Source organism: Eulemur rufifrons, chromosome 7 (genome assembly GCF_041146395.1).
Source record: "Eulemur rufifrons isolate Redbay chromosome 7, OSU_ERuf_1, whole genome shotgun sequence".
Classification (NCBI taxonomy): Eukaryota; Metazoa; Chordata; class Mammalia; order Primates; family Lemuridae; genus Eulemur; species Eulemur rufifrons.
In genome coordinates, this window is record NC_090989.1 from 277,542,915 (window position 1) to 277,560,770 (window position 17,856).

Below are 17,856 nucleotides of genomic sequence, written 5' to 3' on the forward strand. Positions count from 1 at the left end.
TCAAGCTTATTGATCAAATATGAACAATGAAGTTCTCAGCATGAATTATAGTGCACTGATGTTGTTTGATCATTTTCTCAAATAAAATACTCACACTGTTTGTCCTCTGTTTCTTGCTTCTTTCTGTCTCTCTCTCTCTTTCCTTGAAGGTCTCAGCATCAGAGGAGCCCAGGAGGAGGACCCTCCCGATCCCCAGCTAATGAGACTGGACAATATGCTTTTGGCAGAAGGGGTTTCAGGTCCTGAGAAAGGTGGGGGATCGGCGGCAGCAGCTGCAGCCGCGGCAGCCTCTGGAGGTTCTTCAGATAACTCTATTGAACACTCAGATTACAGAGCCAAATTGACCCAGATCAGACAAATCTATCACACAGAACTGGAGAAATATGAACAGGTCAGCAGCCGCCACTCTCATAGTCCTGCACAAATCCTCCATTGCTCTTCCGTTATACTGTGCTAACCAATTCTGAGGGCTGTGAGGGGTAGGTGTTAACACAAAGAGCAAAATAAATACGGTCAATGCAGAAATCCAAGTGAATTGTTGGATTCATGAAATGAAGACCCTTTGAGATTTTGGAGGTGAAGCTATACCTATTTTATCCCATTTGTTTGTTTTAGTTTTATTCATTTTGTCACATTCACATGCCCTTGCTACCACATCATTCTTCCCGTCTAACTTCACCACTTGGTGCTTTTCAGAGCTCTGTATAATTAACATTTATGCACTGGCCGTGTTCATAAGCTTTAACAACTTTTGAAGGGAAGCATTGCAAAATGAGGTTTTACCAGAATCCTCCTAGGAATTAATTCTTATGGAATTTGCCAGATTATAGGGAACTTCACAATGTACGCAGGTTCTGGCATGTCTCTCTGAGGAGGAGACTTCCCAGGATAATTATGGGTACCCTGGGACAGGGAATACTAAGTATTGTGTGCTGAATTCCTGATTAGAAAGAGAATATGGATTAAAAATCCTGTCCTCAGCAATTATATTAACCATACTTCATTGAATCTAAGATATCTTTGATTTTAAGCTGCATCATTGTTTTATGTACCACCAAGAAAAATTAACACTGCCATTTTAACCATAACATGCCATTAATTGTAAAATCTTTCCAAACTTCAGAGATGTTAAAATGTTGGGAAAAATAAGTGAGTCTTAGATTCAATGTAATAAAGTAAAATGTTGGTGGTTCATTTTATACATATTTTAGTTGTTAGTATAATGCCAAAAAGCTGCTTAGTTTGAGGGATTCTCATTTGGTAAAATTTCTTATTTGGAAAGTAATTTAAAAACCCATTATTATGGAAACTTTTACATGTACACAAAAGTAAAGAGAGTAGTATTAGGTTGAATCCTATGAAATTGCCAAGTTTGGGGGTGAAAAACAGTTGAATATGGTAATTTCATAGGGTTGAACCTAAAATAAAGAGCCCTCTGTATACCCATCACCCAGATAAACAGTTATCAACATTTTGCCAATCTTATTTTGTCTGTCCCCACTCCCCCTTTTGGTGGAGTATTTTAAAGCGAATCTTAGACATCATACAATTTCACCCATAAGTACTTCACTGTTTAGGCAGGTGCTTCTTAAAGTCCATACATTTTAGTGTTAAGTGGGGATCCTGGTGTGTTTTTTGTGATTATTTTTTAAAAGATTTTATTTTTTTAAAGCTTTAGGTTCACAGCAAATTTGAGAGGAAGGTTCAGAGATATCTTACATACCCCATGCCCTCACCAATACATAGCCTCCCCCATTATCAGCATCCCCCACCAGAGGGGATGAACCCCCCCATTGACGTACCAATATCATCCAAAATCCGTAGTTTACATTAGGGTTCACTCTTGGTGTTGTCTATTCTATGGGTTTGGATAAACGTATAATGACATGTATCTACCACTATAGGATCGTACAGAGTATTTTCACTGCCCTAAAGAGCCTCTGTGCCATTCATCACTCTCTTTTTCCTTCACTTCCTCCTCACTAATCCCTGGCAACCCCTGATCAGTTTTAATAACTGGTTTTTCTTCTAAATTCCCTGTATAGTTTCAGTTGTATGTGTCGTTTTTTTCCCATTGCTTTTTCTAATATTCCGGTTATGATGGTATTAAACAAATGCTTAGTTCTATCCCACAGGTGAATGTGTTTTGAGGGAGGGTAGAAAAATTTATGTAGCTTTATATTAACATGTAATGTAAATTATTGATAATATTATAAGATGTTTTCTATTTTCTGAATAGGACTTTCTGGGATCTAAAACTATAGCTCTAGTCTCATTTGTAGGAATAACTTTTGGTAGAAAATGTGCAAATAGGAATTTTAGAAAAATTGTCTTGTGTATGTACAGGAAAAAATCCAGCTTTCTGATTTGACATATGAATAATTGAGAGTAAACAAAATAACTCATGGTTGAAAAGGTTGCCCTGAGCATAAACAGTAGAAAATGGTTCTAATTTGTAGTATAATCCTAATTGTATAACTTTATGCTGAAACATCTATATAAACCTACTAGGTAAATACCACCAGTCACCTTGCATGGAAAGATATATATGGCCTCACTTTTTTGGCCAAGGAATTGTGATTCCTTACTATCTCCTGTCATGTTTCTTCATACCTGTTTCCTTACTTTCTCCATATAGCCCTACTGGAAGTTGAGGGAAGCTGGCGTCAGTCAATGGCAAGGTCCTGAGCCTCAGTTTTAGAAATGCCCTAAAGAATTCCCAAGAGATTTTAGGTAACCTTAGTCCTGTCTGATAACAGAGTCAAATCACTAGGGATTGTTTTGTTTTGTTTTGGTTTTGCTTTTAAAAATATACATGTACATATAAGGTATTTTTTTTTAATTTTTGGATTAAATATCAAATTGGGAAATAATGACTTTAAAAATATAATCATAAATCATTTCTGGATATAATCAGTGCCTAATAACCACTTAAATATGTTTCCTTTCTTATGTTTAATACTTTCAAATGGAAAACTACAAATATATAAAATCTATGCAGTATGAACAAATAAATAGATGGTATATGATGACCAGTTGGCAGAGTCAGCAGAATTTTAATTTACAAATTTTCTCCTGTTGGTTCTGAATTGTTTTAGAAATGATATAGTAGCATTTAATTCTCTTGAATTGTCTTTGGGGGCTGGCTTTTGTAGCTTTTCTGTCTATAGTTCTCCTAAGTTTTTAGGATTAGTAAATTTTGACACAAAACAGTCAGTTTTTCCTTTCATTTCTTTAGGGTAGAAGGGCTTTATCTGGGATGGACCTTTCAGGGATATGCTTTGGTATTACTAGAAGGGCTAAACAGAACTAAGTGAGGTGAATGGGTGGCATTTCTAAAATAGATGGTATTGTAATTTCTATTTTATAGATGAAAAAAAATGAGACTCAGAGAGGTTAAGTGGCTTGTCCAGTGTCACACATATAGTTAGTGTCAGAATCAGACATTGAAATCAGTTTCTGACAATATGTCATCCTTTTTCATTGAATTGTGCTGCTACCCATGTAGAACTGGAAAATAATTCAGGTACATTCTGGTTTTCTCTGATTTGTCCATGTTGGGTTGCATTTGAAATGGGAGTAGAGCATATAGAAAAACAACTATTTTGATTACTTTGCAGAAATTATATTTTTCCTCCTGAAAGTGAACATGGGTACTCTGAGTGACAAAAAGCTTATTAGTAGATAGGAAGAACATATATGTTAAAGCAGAGGCTTCATCAGAAAATTGTGTTGAGTCTTTCACTAAAAGAAATAAGCTACATTGGAATGTTAAAGTTATTCACTCTACTGTGCTTTGCAGTGAGGCTATAATGAAAATGTATCTGAAGCCTGTTTAGATTTAGATTGCTATAAAATTAACAAACACCACCACTGCAGTAAATTAAAGTACCTTATAAGCACAGCCACATTTACAAAGCTAGGCAGACAGACTAGAGCTACAGTTTGAGCAAAATTAAATCCAAGCTGCAAGGCTCAGTTTTATGTGTGTGTTTTAAACATGGTATTGTCTTTAAAATCCTGTCTTTTTTTCCCCCCAGAAAATGTTCTTTGGTCATATGTCTCTATTACATAGACTTAGATGTAGTGATTCTTGATGATAACCATCTAAATTCACTTATAAACGCTTTTGAGATATTAGGCATGGGATATATATTAGAATAAGGTTCTTGAATATTACTACCACCCAAAAGGAAACAAAATTATTTTATTTTCTTGTTTATTCTGACACCCAGCAGGAATATGATAATTTTACAAAGCTTACAGCAAACTGTCTTATAAATACGTCATCATGGATACATTGTCCCCCTCTTTAGCTGAGAGACAAACCTGCTTACTTCTCTGTCTCCTTGTTGATTAGCTACAAGTTTTGAAAAATGCCTTTACTGTACTTTGCCAATATGTTCTTATGATTAAAGGCCCAACTATTAGAATAGGTGAATTCTTATGAACTTAATTAAGCCAAGAGTCCTAAGAAGCCTTGTTTTTAAGAACTGAAGGCTTTTAATTGAGTGGGTTTTACTTGGTTCCTCTACCTCTTAACCAAAAGGAAATGGGCACATTGGTTTTTGCAAATGAGATTTGACTTCGACATTTTTTCTCAGTTAAAAAGGAAAAGATATATCATGTTCTATACAGCTCTCCCACTTTGCTTGTACCAGAAGAACTGCTTGTACACAGGCAATTCACTTCATAATTTACAGCTGCTATAATAGAGATGACATATTGAAAGCTATCTACTATAATTATATTGAAATACATTTTTGCTGAAGGCAAAAGTGTTGCAAGGGTCCCAACCCTTCCCAAGCATCTGGGAACCTGCTTTCTGAGTTCACAGATGTCTTTTGAATTCACCCCAAATCAGGCAAAGCACTGGAACTAAGCATATACTCTGAATGTGCTCAAGACCAATCAGGTACCATTTGCCTACTAGAGGACTTACAGATTGCAGAGAATTGTTGGGGGAATGGAGAATGGGTGCAAAATTTAAACCATTGTAAAGGCATATCTTTGGATTTGCTGGCAAAATCACCTTTGCTTGTAAAGAAATTTTATTTTTATCAGGTAAAAAAAATGCTGATGTTATCACATTAGAAATTTTGCAGTCTGAAAACTCCTAATTGTGTTTTGCTCTTTCTTCTTAATAGTTAAGCAGGATAGACAAAAGGATACTACCTGATGTATACTTTATATTTCATGTTCCCAAGCGAGCTTTGTCCTTCATTACTCCAAGGAAGTTTTATTTCTTATTGGCTTTCATGCCAGGCCTTTTCCTTAGCTGGAAGGAGTGTTTGATTGTTCCCTTTTTTTCCTCCAAGTTACTAGGTTATTGGCTCTACTTATCTATGACCACAAACTTGATTAATAAAACAAATTGCTTTATATTTGAATACTCTGTTTTTTTTCCCCAACTTCTTTGGTAAAAGAAGTGTTTTTATTCAAGCAATGAGAAGGCAAAACTGTATTAGGAAATCAAAGTATGGACTTGCTTGCAGAATAATGACATAAAAAATAATATTAGTTTCATAAGATTGCCAAGAATTTGTTGATTTAGTAAGCATTCAATAAATTCGAACTCTATAATAGTAGACTAGTTACTTACAAGGTTATAAAGACATCTAGAAAATGGTTGCATTGCAAATTTGAGAGGCATCTACTTTTTTTAAAAGAGATTTGTTTTTTGTCAAAAGTGGACTTTAGGGGATATTATGATCTGTTTACAGTTAGCTTCTCTTGATGGTTACAAAAGAACAATTTGGTTTTTAGATCTGATCATTGAACCATTATAAAACTTCCTCTAAAATCAGTGCTTGCCTACTGCCTGATTTTAGTTTTGCCTTCAATTATGTGAGCTTAAATGCAAGAAGGAGGTTGAATCTTGAATCCATAACTGAAAAAAGCACCACCACAAATAAAGGAAACACTGAAAACTTTAGTTTTATATATAAACCAAATATATACAAATATCAAGGAGATAGTTTTACTAGCCAATAAATATTATTAAAACATTGTTTAGAATCTTAAATCCTCAATTATTACTTAGTTTGGATTTTTAAGGAGAAAGGTTCATAATAAGAATTAATTGAAAATATTTTTATCAGATGAAACCTTCCATGCTTTATATTAACTATGTTATTGCAATGTATATTTTAAACACACAAATGCATCCTAAATAGTTTTCAATAATTGGATTAAATGAAAAAGAGGTTTCTGCTGATACACTAATCAGAAAATTCAAGGAATCAATACTCCTATTTCTCAAATATTCCACTTAACCAAGGTGTATCTGCATTTATATTATGGACATTGACCAGAAAGTTCTTAACTGCTAATTTCACTTTGAAAAACAGTAAGGCAATGAAAAATTTCTCAAATGTCTATTTTGATAATACAGTCTTATAGGTATAATGGAAGATATGATAAATATTTGAAGTGAGCATTCTACATTATAAACAGCATTGATCCTAATATGTTGTTGGGTGCCCCTTCCAAACAACTCTGCAATATTTGATCATTCTTATTACATTTATATGTTTAAAAGATGTATACCTTTTAAGGAGTAGGAGATGAGGCAGTACTGTGCTCTGCTCTGAAACTGGTACAGAAGATGATGCTGTAAATGAGGCTGTAATTTACTTTCAGTGGTATAAGGGAAAAAAATCACTTTGCCTAAAGTGTATGCATCTTTCTTAAGGGTGTACCCAGATTTTAATTATCTAGATGTAAATACTTAACGAATTTTACTTAGAGTAATGAGCTAAAGTGCACACTACATAAATGAGATGTTCTAATTAATCATGTATGAACTACTGGTTTAAAGAAAAGCTATGTGAATTCTGTGAATGTTGGGCTATTGCCAAATTGCTAATCAGCATTTGCATTCATAGATGGCTTCACTTAATAAGTTGTGAGACATTCAGCAAATGTTTTAGGAAATTATTATGAGTTTTTAGATGCAGAAACTTTTTTTGTTTTTAACCCTTTTTTCTCCTATGAGCCTTTGGCTGCTTCTTAGAAACCATAGACAAACATCCATTCTGGAGAGATTAAAATCCAGCCAGACAAAAACTAAGAGAGCTAACATCTCAGGTATCATTCACATAGGAGTCTTGAATTATTTACTAAGGCATACGCCCTGTCATAAATATACGTTATCATCATGAGGGAGCTAGGTTTGTAGGAATTAGCAATGTTGTGTGGGCAAATTAGAAATGCTCTGTACTCTAGCACAGCAGTTCTCAAGCTTTTCAGCCTTAGGACTTAGAATCTTAAAAATTATTGGAGACCTTCCTAATGCTTTTGGATTGGTGGGTTATATCTATCACTAATGATTTTAATAGAAATTAAAGCTAGGAAAAAAACAAAATATTTATTAATTGATTTATAAAAAACAATAAGCTATTATATGTTAACATAAATAACTTTTTAAAAACACTATTTCCAACAAAAACCTCATAATTTAGTGAGAAGAATGGCATTGCTTTTTCATTTTTGCAAAACTCTTTAATGTTGGGCTTATTAGAAGTCAGTTTGATTCTCATATCTGCTTCTACAGTCAATCTGTTGTCATACGGTTCAAATATATGAAGAACATTTGGCTTCACACAGATATGTCATTGGGAAAGGCAGGAGTGTATTAGTAGCCTTTTCAGATAATTGTGGATATTCTTTTCTGGTATTACACCAAACTTGACAAATCATAGTTTTGTAAAAGTTAGTTACAATATAAAATCTGAAACCATATCAATTAACTTTTTGTACTCTGTTACTTTAAAATCCATTTGGCTAGTTTGCACTGGAATGGATCTTCTACCTGTGTGTGCTTTTGTAACATCATGCGTTGATCATTTCGGAAATACTGGTTCACAGAATTATGCATATCTTCCCAATTTTGACACATTTCATTATATAATATCAAAATATCATATTTATGAATATCAGCTCTCAATGAGAAAGTCTAATGTGATACTGTTAAGCTCACAGTGGTGGGTACAAGTGTTCCAAAATTCTGATTTTCACTTGAAAATAAAATTTTACCATTGGCACAAATTCTGTCAGCTGTTGTCGACATGATGGACTGACTTGTTTCATTTTTGAGAAAATATCTGCTAAATACCCAACTCCGAATAATCATAATTTATCAAAATTGTTTCAAGTAAGAATGATGTTTCATGAGAAAAATGACTTAAGCTCACAACTTAAACAACCATACAAATGCTTTTGCTCAAGGCAATCTTCCTTCCAATAATGCGATGGAAGTGCCTTTACTCTGCTTTCCATTTTGACATACAAAATATTAAGGACATATTCAAGGGTTGAGATGTAACAAGATGAATAATTTCTGCTGCTTCATCAAGGACATTCCTAAGTGAAACTGGCTTTTATTGTGTGTTTGTGTAGTGGTGAAGAATAAAAAATATATATCAAAGATTCCCTGATACAGTGTTTCCTAAAGAGTTTTTCTTGGCATATTGGTATGCAAGGTGCTTTAGAGGTGTGTTGTCCAATACAGTAGCCACTAGCCCCATGTAACTAGTGAGCAATTGGTGTCTGGCTAGTCTGAATGAAGTATGCTGTAAATGTAAAATACATACTGATTTCAAAGAGCACCCCAAGAAAAGAATGAAATATCTCATTAACAATTTTCAAAATTGACTATGTGTTGAAACGTTAATATTTTTCATATATTGGGTTAAATAAAATATATTAAAATTAATTTCACCTATTTTTAAAATTTTTTTAAAGTGGCTACTACAGAATTTAAAAATTTCATATGTGACTCACAATATATTTCTATTGGACAGCATTGCTCTAGAGATAAGAGGTTTTATGGCCAAATTTATCTGGGAAAAATTGGATATATATTCTTTCTCCTTGAAGATTTATTACACATATTAGGATAGAAATATTGAGGAATCTTATAAAGAAAAATCTTTTAAAATTTTGGTTAATCCAGCAGTTCCCAAACATACTGTAATTTTGGACCATCTGTTAACATTCTGTGGAACTAGCTATAGAACTATAGAATTTGCTAATCCCAGTTTGGGGAAATAGTTCTAGTTCAGTTTTCTTTGTTTTACTGATAAGAAAACTGTGGGGTAGAATTTGTCAAATTATATAATATGGAGATTATATAAACATCTCCTTAAGGAAGGTTCAAGAAAAAAATACATGCATATATTTCTTGGCACGATGATCACTTGTTTTCAGCTTGGCATAAGATAATTTAAATTGACAATACAGTGCAGGGGAAAAAATTTTTTTTTGGCTTAAAGAACAGGAATTTATTTCTCACAGTTCTGGAGACTGGAAATCCAAGGTGACAACAGGATCAGTGCCTGGTGAGGAGCCTCTCCTTGAGTTGCAGATGGCCACCTTCTCAATGTGCCTTCATGTGATCTTTCCTTGGTGCATACAGTGGAGAGAAATCAAGCTTAGTGCAGAAAATCTTAAATTTACTTTTTAAAATTTTGGTTTCATCCTTAAAGATAGAAGAACTTTTGATTTTAGTCTTAAAAAATTCATTAATGTTTTACTATATCATAACGTAGGACAATAATTATTAACCTTTTTTAGTTATGGACTGTCTGTGAATCTGAAAAGAAAAACAAAAACTCCACAGATTCTCTCCTCAGAAGTATGCATGTGCATACAACTTCTATAGGATTTCAGGGGGTCATAGGTATTCTCAACCCATCCATGGGCTTTAGGCTAAGAATTCTTCACTTATGGTTCAGGGATAATGAATTTATGGATTTTAACCAACATTACTCTCACTCTTGCACTGTAGTATTAAAGCCCCCCAATCTGTAGATTTTTATTATATGGCACAATTCTACACTCCAAAGAATTCCATAAGTATAACATAGGGTCACTACTCACAAGGAATGTAATGTTTCTTAAGGCTTAAAACATATTTTTTAAAAAAACTTTTAATAAATGGTAAGCAAGACTCATTTTACCTCACCTTAGAAATATTTATAGAAAAGCTCTGTGAAAGCTTAGAGTAAGTGAAATACCCAGTGTACTTGAAAGGTTAGTTCTCTAATGAGCAGTTAGAAAAACCATCATGTGCTATATGTGAGCAATGTTCAGGATATCTGTAGGGAAGTGGACATTATTAGAGCTTCAAAATGTATCCTGCCTTGATCAATGATTGTTCTGTCTGCTCACCCTACCAGGGGCACCTGTGCAATAAGATGCAGAATCTCCCATCCTATCTTTTTAAGGAAAATGCCAAAAGATGTTCTTTTTTTTTTTTCAGGAATATAGATGGATGCTTTATTTACTAAGGCAGTAGGGGATTTCAGTGTAGGCCCAGTTACAGTTTTATAGAGCAACAAGAATATAGGTGAACTAAAAGAGACAGCATTCTGATAATTGTTAACTAAAAAGTTTGAGACCCAAATCTCATCCTTATTTTCCTGCTGCTCCTCCCCTGAAGAGTTGAGCTGCTTTATGGGGGTGGTTTATATCCACTAGGGGCCTGCACTGCAGCTAAATTATACTAGATCATTGGAATGCTTGGTGCGCAAGGCCCTTTCTGTGCTAATTCAAACCTGAATCCCCTCTTCTTCTCTACAGATTCTCTCTTTTCTTACTTGATATTCTCTGAACTTGCTACATACTATTATATCTAGGGTTTTCTTGTGCATGGAATTCCTCCTGTCTTCCATCCACCTTTCAAAGATCCTACCCATTCTTTAAAGCCCAAACCATTAAGTCTCCAGATGAGAATACTCCTTCCTTGGAACTTATGAAATACTTACTAACATCTTCCTGTTAGACCTTGTACTAAGTGCCTTGTGTGAGAATTAATTTTTTATATATTTTATCTCACCAAAAACCAGGTCTGCATCTTGTTCATTTCTGTGTCCCTTTTAGCACTTGGAAGAGTTTGAACTTCGTAGTCATTCAGTAAACATTTGTTGAATGAATGGAAAACCCCACAGAAAATAGGGGGTACTTAGTATTAACAATTAACATAAGTTTTTGCTTATATATAGGAATTGGTAGGGAGCATGATCCTCCAATGGAAAAACCTCATTTTGAAACTAGGACAAGTGGGGTGGGAAAGGCAGTTGGGTGCCATGTCTCCCTTGCATGTCTGACCATTCATAGTGTCAGAATTCTTGCTGCCCATGTAACTACCACCGCCATTTCCTAGGAGGCCTAGTTTTCATTTTACCGTATCCACTGCATAGTGTCATTGGTGATTACAAATGAGGTGGAAATTCAGATGAGTTAATGTCTGGGTGTGATAATACAAAATACGGTTTCCTAAGGAGTGATTTTTTTTCCCCCCCATTACAGGCATGTAATGAATTCACTACACATGTGATGAACCTCCTCCGAGAACAGAGTAGAACACGTCCCATTTCCCCAAAAGAAATTGAAAGAATGGTGGGCATCATCCATCGAAAATTTAGTTCCATTCAGATGCAGCTCAAACAAAGCACTTGTGAAGCAGTTATGATTTTAAGATCAAGGTTCCTTGATGCCAGGTATGTGAGGCCATAAATCTATTGCATGGTTTTTCCCCCATCCCTCTTTCAATTCTTGTATATTATTTTCTGTAAAACTGGCCAGTTGGTGTCAGATTCTTCTTTAAGTTGGCTATAAGAGTTCTTCTGGACAATGGACAGGTAATTCACCTCATGGTGCCTGTGCTGTCAAGCCCCTTCCTGTCTGGGAGAGGTAGTGCTGTTAGCTGCCGATTTAGTGACTCAGGGAATGAATAGGATTATTGCTCCTACTGAAGACTTTAGGAATATGTAGCCTTTCAACTCTGATGCTAAAAAGTATTTTTAAAGATAATTTTCTGCATGTAACTATTTTAACAAAGGGTATTTTATAAGAATGTCTTTATGTTACATTGCTTGTGCATATTATGAGAAAATACTTGGAATATTGATACTCGTAAAAAGGAAGTGTTATTTCAGTTAATAGCAGTTACCACTGAACCCCAAACTTTGTATTTCCAAATCAAGTAAGAAAGCCTATCAGTTTCTCCTGTAAGGATGAAAATTTCCCTTTTATCTGAAGCTATCCCCAAGTTTCACAGGAGTTAGGTAATACATTGTAGATGGTGATAAATTGTATATAGTGACCTACTGAGTGACAGAACAGAGGAATTGTCAGTGTCCTAGTATATGCTGCCTCTGTAGGGATGCCTCTCAGGCATGGCTAAAGCTTGTGATCAATCTGCAGCTTTGGAAAGGAATTTCTATTTTGTTTTTTCTTTTTCCCCTTGAAATCTGAAAGACATGATAATTATCATGCAAATCTCACAATAGTAAAGAAATATCTAAGTTAGCTTCTTAACTGGAAAACAGCATGTGTGGAACAGTCTTTATGCCAGAGCTCCTCCTTAGAGCCAAATAAGAAAACATTTGCTGCCTAATTATATCACCATTTTCCTAGTTAAGTAAAACTCTGTGTCACCTTTGATTCCCTCTTCTTCCACAGTGAGTTAGTCACTAGAACTCACCTGTGCTTCATTTTCAACGTTTCTCACATCAGCTCTTTCTTTCCACTTTTCCTTGTTCATTCCCTTGTACCAGGACTAGCACAGTGCCCTCCTGCTAGTCTCCCCGTCTCCAGTCTTACTCCCCGCTGTATCCCTTCTCTGTTTCCATAATATCACTGTGATGCCCTGATTGCTTTGCTTAAAAACCAGGGTAGCTTCTCCATGCTGGATAACTCACACATACTCCTTAACCTGGCACTTAAGGCCTTCTACGACCTGTTCCTGCCTACATTACTTTTTGTTGTGAAGATTTTAAGTTTTATTATCTTTTTCTATTTAAAAAATGCGAAGCTCACTGTGGAAAATTTAGAAAATACATAGAATAAAAGGCAACCTCATTTTTACTACCTAAAGAAGTCACTATAAATGTTTTATTTCCTTCTGTTTTTTTTTTGTTTGCTTGGGGGGCTTTTTAAAAGACATGTTTTTGTGATGGTTTAATATGCTTAGTTTGTTCTGCTTTTTAAGTAATTTGCCATAAAAACATAAACATTTTTCATGTAGTATAAGCTCTAATTTTAAAAAGCATTTTAATAGTTAAAGTCTACAAAATGGATATATAATAAATAATTTACTTAGCATTACTTTATTTTTGAGCATTTAAATTATTCCCATTAATTTCCATCATAAATTCTTCCTTTTTTCCTTCCACAAATATTTGTTTGTGCTATGGCTATAATGATAAACAAAACATACTTGCCCCAGTTGAGCTTACATTCTATTTGAAGAAACACACAATAAACAAGTGAACAAATGTATAGGATAGTATTCTATTCAATAACATAGTAAGATTTAAAAAGGTAATAAATACTATTCAGAAAAATAAAGCAAGGCAAGGGGAGAGAAAATAATGTAGAGAGGGTGCTATTTTAGACAGATGTTTATTGAAACTAATACTTCAGTGAAAATTTTTATACATTGAATTTTTTTGGTGTTTAGGATTATTTTCTAAGGACTAATTCTCAGAAATGGAATTATTAGATCACAGTCTGAACATTTTTAGTGCTCTTATTTATATATCACTAAATTGTTCTTTCCTGTGTTCCTTCCAGAAATGAAATGCCTTCTGGTCTTATGTATTTTCTCTGCCTAGAATTCCTTCTTTTCCTCTGTCTAGCCACCTACTTCCCTGCCTCCCACAGCAAACTCTTTTAAGTTGGTCACCAGTAATGAGCTGTCATGTGTGAGGTCGTCTGTAATAGAGCCTAGAATGGAGCCAGTGCTCGTATTTGTTGGATCTAGTGAGACTTTGCGTTCTAGGCCTGGCCTAAATGCTTCCTTTTCAAAAAGTCCACTGTAATTACCTGACTGGACCAGCCCTCCCTTCCCTTGAACTCTTATACTCCATTTATACAATTCTCCAAACTAGACTTCATGCGGACACCCTTTTCTTGTAGTTTTTCATGAACATTTCTTCTGTCCTCTGGTAAGCCACAAAGTCACTGAAAACAACAGCCAAGACTTAACACATCTAACAGCTCAAGTCAGAGTTAGGGAGGCAGCATCATAAAACAAAAAATGTTTTAAAATTGTTTGTCAAATTTGAGCATTTTAGTAAAAAGCATTATGTAACAAAGATATTAAAAAGTATGTCTGATAGAAAGGAACCTTCGTAACACAATTGCTATCCTTATTTCTGTGGATACTTTTCTGTTCTTGTCAACATGCATGCTTATTTTTTACATAACTGCATTCATAATGTATACACCTAAATGATTTATTTTTCTTCCATGAAGAGAAAGTATGTTAACAGCCTAGAGTGAGCAGAGCAAGAATGAGAGAGTGGAAGAGCTTGGAGCGGAGTCCCTTCTCCTGCAGAGACTGCTGTTAGTAATGTTGTGATGCTGATGGGTCACAGCCCTGGGACTGACATGCCACTGCTCACTGGCCTGAGGCAGAGTCATTTAGAGTGTGGTGGACCCTGGAGGAGTGAAACTGAGGGGAAATGCTTAATGGGCACTTTCTATAAGACGTTTTCCTAAAAAATAAATAACGTATAAGACCAAATTCTGTTCTGTGCCTTCAAGTGCATGCAAATACTGAGCTTTGGTTCCATCTCTTCTTGTAGTGCCTCCCAGCAAGCCCTCTGCACTGAGAAGGCAAGTGGCTCTGCTCTAGGCAAACATGTTCAGTCAGATATGTGATTCCCTTGCTCACTTTGGCTTCTGTAAGGCCGAGCTCAAGTTTTCTTCATAATTGGACAAGCTGAAGCATGTACTAGTGTAGAATATTTAGGAATAAATTTGTGTAGATCCTTCTCCTCTTATCTAATGGAAGTGCTGTAGTTTGGACACAGCCAAAATGTCTGGTGAGATACTCTATTTGTTCTCTGAGGTTTTTTGGTGTTTGTTAAAACCATCCCTAGGCAAAATTGATGTGAGCCAAACTTCTCTTGGCTTTCCTAGATATGTTTCTTCTTGTCCCTCTTTTCACAAGTCCCCATTTCCCAAAGAAATGCCCTTGCATCATCTAACCCCATCTACTCTGGACCTTGCTGCTGGGCTCCATGTTTTTGCCTGGGAGTTACAAATGCACAGGCTTACATATAGTGGAATTGAGTGGAGTGGCTAAGTCAGGGGTGCACTGAGGGGCAGGGAGGGTTAGAGCAGATGGGTATGTATCTAAGGAGACAGCCATTACTCAATTTTAGCCTACAGTTGCCTTCTGAGAATGTGGGACTGGTGTGGCTGATCTTTCAGTTTTCCTAAGAAGTCAGAAACCTATTTTATGAGCAAGTCATTACTGTATGGTTTGAACAAATAATGTGTATGGGCCAGGTAATGCCTGTAGGTTTGACACTTTCAATATCTATTCTAGACCTTTTCTACCCTACTTATCCACTCAGTAGAGTGTGCTTCATCAAAGTGCCCCCATCTCTTCAAGCAATATATGACTCCTGCAAAAATGCTAATTGCTCTTCTTCTTGGTGTATTTCTCTTCCTTTATTTCCTTCCCCGTCTTCCCTTACCACCTCTGCCATCCAGTTCATCATCAAATCCTATTGATTTTAATCCCCAAATTGATCTTGAATTTCATCTTTATCCCCTAGGAAACAGTGGTTTAACCCTCCAAAAATTATTGAAATTAACAAATTTCAGGAAGGAAACCTGAAATGTTTTGATCAGACCTAGATTTCTTGTTCCCTTGACTCTCCCGTAATGTTGAAACATAGATCTCATACTTAACCTGCCATGTTAGTAGCATCATTTTAACTAGAAGAAGAATCTCCTACAGTGTATACCTTTACAACTCCTTCTGACTCTGTCTTTTCTGAGTGTAGGATATCACAATTGAGAAGATCATTAGGATTATTTGGAAGACAGTATTAAGAAAATTGTCTGGGCAAGGTATTTTTCCAGTTACTAGAGTATCTAATCTAAAGTGAGTTCTGACGAATGCTAATTTTGAGGCTGGAATTCTTTAAAATTTTAAGATAAAAACCTAAATATAAATATTTTTGCTACTTGAAATATGTTGTTAATAAATACTTGATTTTCTGACACTCTGTCACCACCCCCCCCCCCAGCAAAAACAAAATTTTTTCCTCTTCTATTCTTTCTCTTGTGAAGAAAATCATACTTCAGTCTAGGTAGTTGCTTAAGCAGAAAAATCTAGAAATCCTTCTTGATGTATTTTTGCCCTCACCTTCCTTCTATGTCTCCCTTACCCACTCCTCCCATCCAATCCATCATCAAGTCCTGTTGCTTTTACCTTTCAAATAGATCTTGAATCTTATTTCCATTGCTGTCACCCTATGCCACATTACTACCATCTTCAATTTGACCAATGCAGATGTCTCCTTAAATGGTCTTTTAATTCCTTTTCATGCCTTCCTTCAACTGCTCTCAGCAGTCAGAACCATCTTTTCAAAGCATGAAGCATAAAACCATTAATAGCTTCCTATTACACTTAAAATCTTAAAATTCTTATAGAGTTGACTAAGCCTTTATAATCTGGCCTCTGCCCATCGTTCCAGACTCATCTCACACATTCCCTGTACTCTACTGTGCTCAGCTTCCCTTATCCTTTTAGACTTGCCAAGCTCTTTTCTGTTTCAGGATCGTTTCCTCTGCCCAATCCTCTTTCCTGCTACTCTTTGTCTGACTAACTCCTACACATTGTCTAGGTGTCAGATCAAATGACACTCTTTCAAGGAAATTTTCCCTGACTCCATAATCTATGTAACATTTCCTTCTTACACGTTTTCATTGTATCTCATACTTCTCCTTCATAATACTTGATATGGGCATCCTAATTTGTAATTATTTAATTTTATGGTGCTTTTCTAATGTTTTTCTTCCTCCATCTTTCTACTCTCTCCCTTAGTCCTCCAATTCCCTGTAAGCTCTATGGTAGACTTTGTCTGTTTTGTTCCCACTGGATCTCCATTGAATACCTAGAACACATTAGGTCCCCAGTAAATATTTGTTGAATATATTAAAGAATGAAATTAATTATGCTTCATATTCTAGTATTTTTCTTAGTGATCCTACATCTTAAGTTGGATAGCACTTTGGAGGATGCCTAGAACATAATCTACAATATCACAGTAATAAATTAGACCCTAAGGATTATAGAAATCATACTTTTTTGTGTGATTCTAATTAATCTATCCCTCCTTGGTTAATGCTGATTGTAACTGTGATTCTTTTTTTCACTCTTGTCTTAGACGGAAAAGGCGTAACTTCAGTAAACAGGCCACAGAAATCTTGAATGAATATTTTTACTCACACCTCAGCAACCCCTACCCCAGTGAAGAAGCCAAAGAGGAGCTGGCCAAGAAATGCAGCATCACAGTGTCACAGGTGAGAGAGGGCCCTGTGGGTCTGTCTTGTTCCCCATTGATACAGGAACCCCGTTTCTTCCTCAGGGCATTCTCATCAAATTTGATATTCAGATATTCCATTATCAGTTATAAAGACAATCCAGATATTTCTACATTTTTATGCAAAATTTTAAAGCTTAGATGATTTTTTTAAACCCTAGGTGGCAAGGAATCAAGATCACCACCATCCCAAGCCCCCAGTGTAAATCTTCTATAGAGAGGACATAAACATGCCATGGGGAGAGACACAGTTTACACTTAAGTGACTCTCCAATAAATGGCATGTATGTCTGGTTTCCCTGATTTAGATGACTGACCTAAGCTTCTACCAGTGAGAAACCAATTTATTTGTTGCCGAAAGGAAATTTAATATAACTCGTTGGTGAATGCTTTGAGGAATTCACCAAGCCCCTTCATAACCATGCTGTAATGTTTGAGACCCAAGGATTTCTTTGCCTCCTTTGTTATCCATTAAGCAGAATAATTAAGCTCATGCCTGTCA

At 35.5% G+C, this 17,856-nt stretch overlaps 1 protein-coding gene across 5 annotated transcripts in view; it reads left to right on the forward strand.

The window, feature by feature from the left end:
• PBX3 (PBX homeobox 3) overlaps positions 1-17,856 on the forward strand; it is a 209,702-nt gene that overhangs the window by 161,556 nt on the left and 30,290 nt on the right. For all 5 annotated transcript variants that reach the window (XM_069474670.1, XM_069474672.1, XM_069474669.1 and 2 more), the window contains 3 exons: positions 150-391; positions 11,314-11,504; positions 17,199-17,334. In XM_069474670.1, coding sequence (XP_069330771.1) covers positions 150-391; positions 11,314-11,504; positions 17,199-17,334 — 569 coding nt within the window. The remainder of the gene's footprint in view (positions 1-149; positions 392-11,313; positions 11,505-17,198; positions 17,335-17,856) is intronic.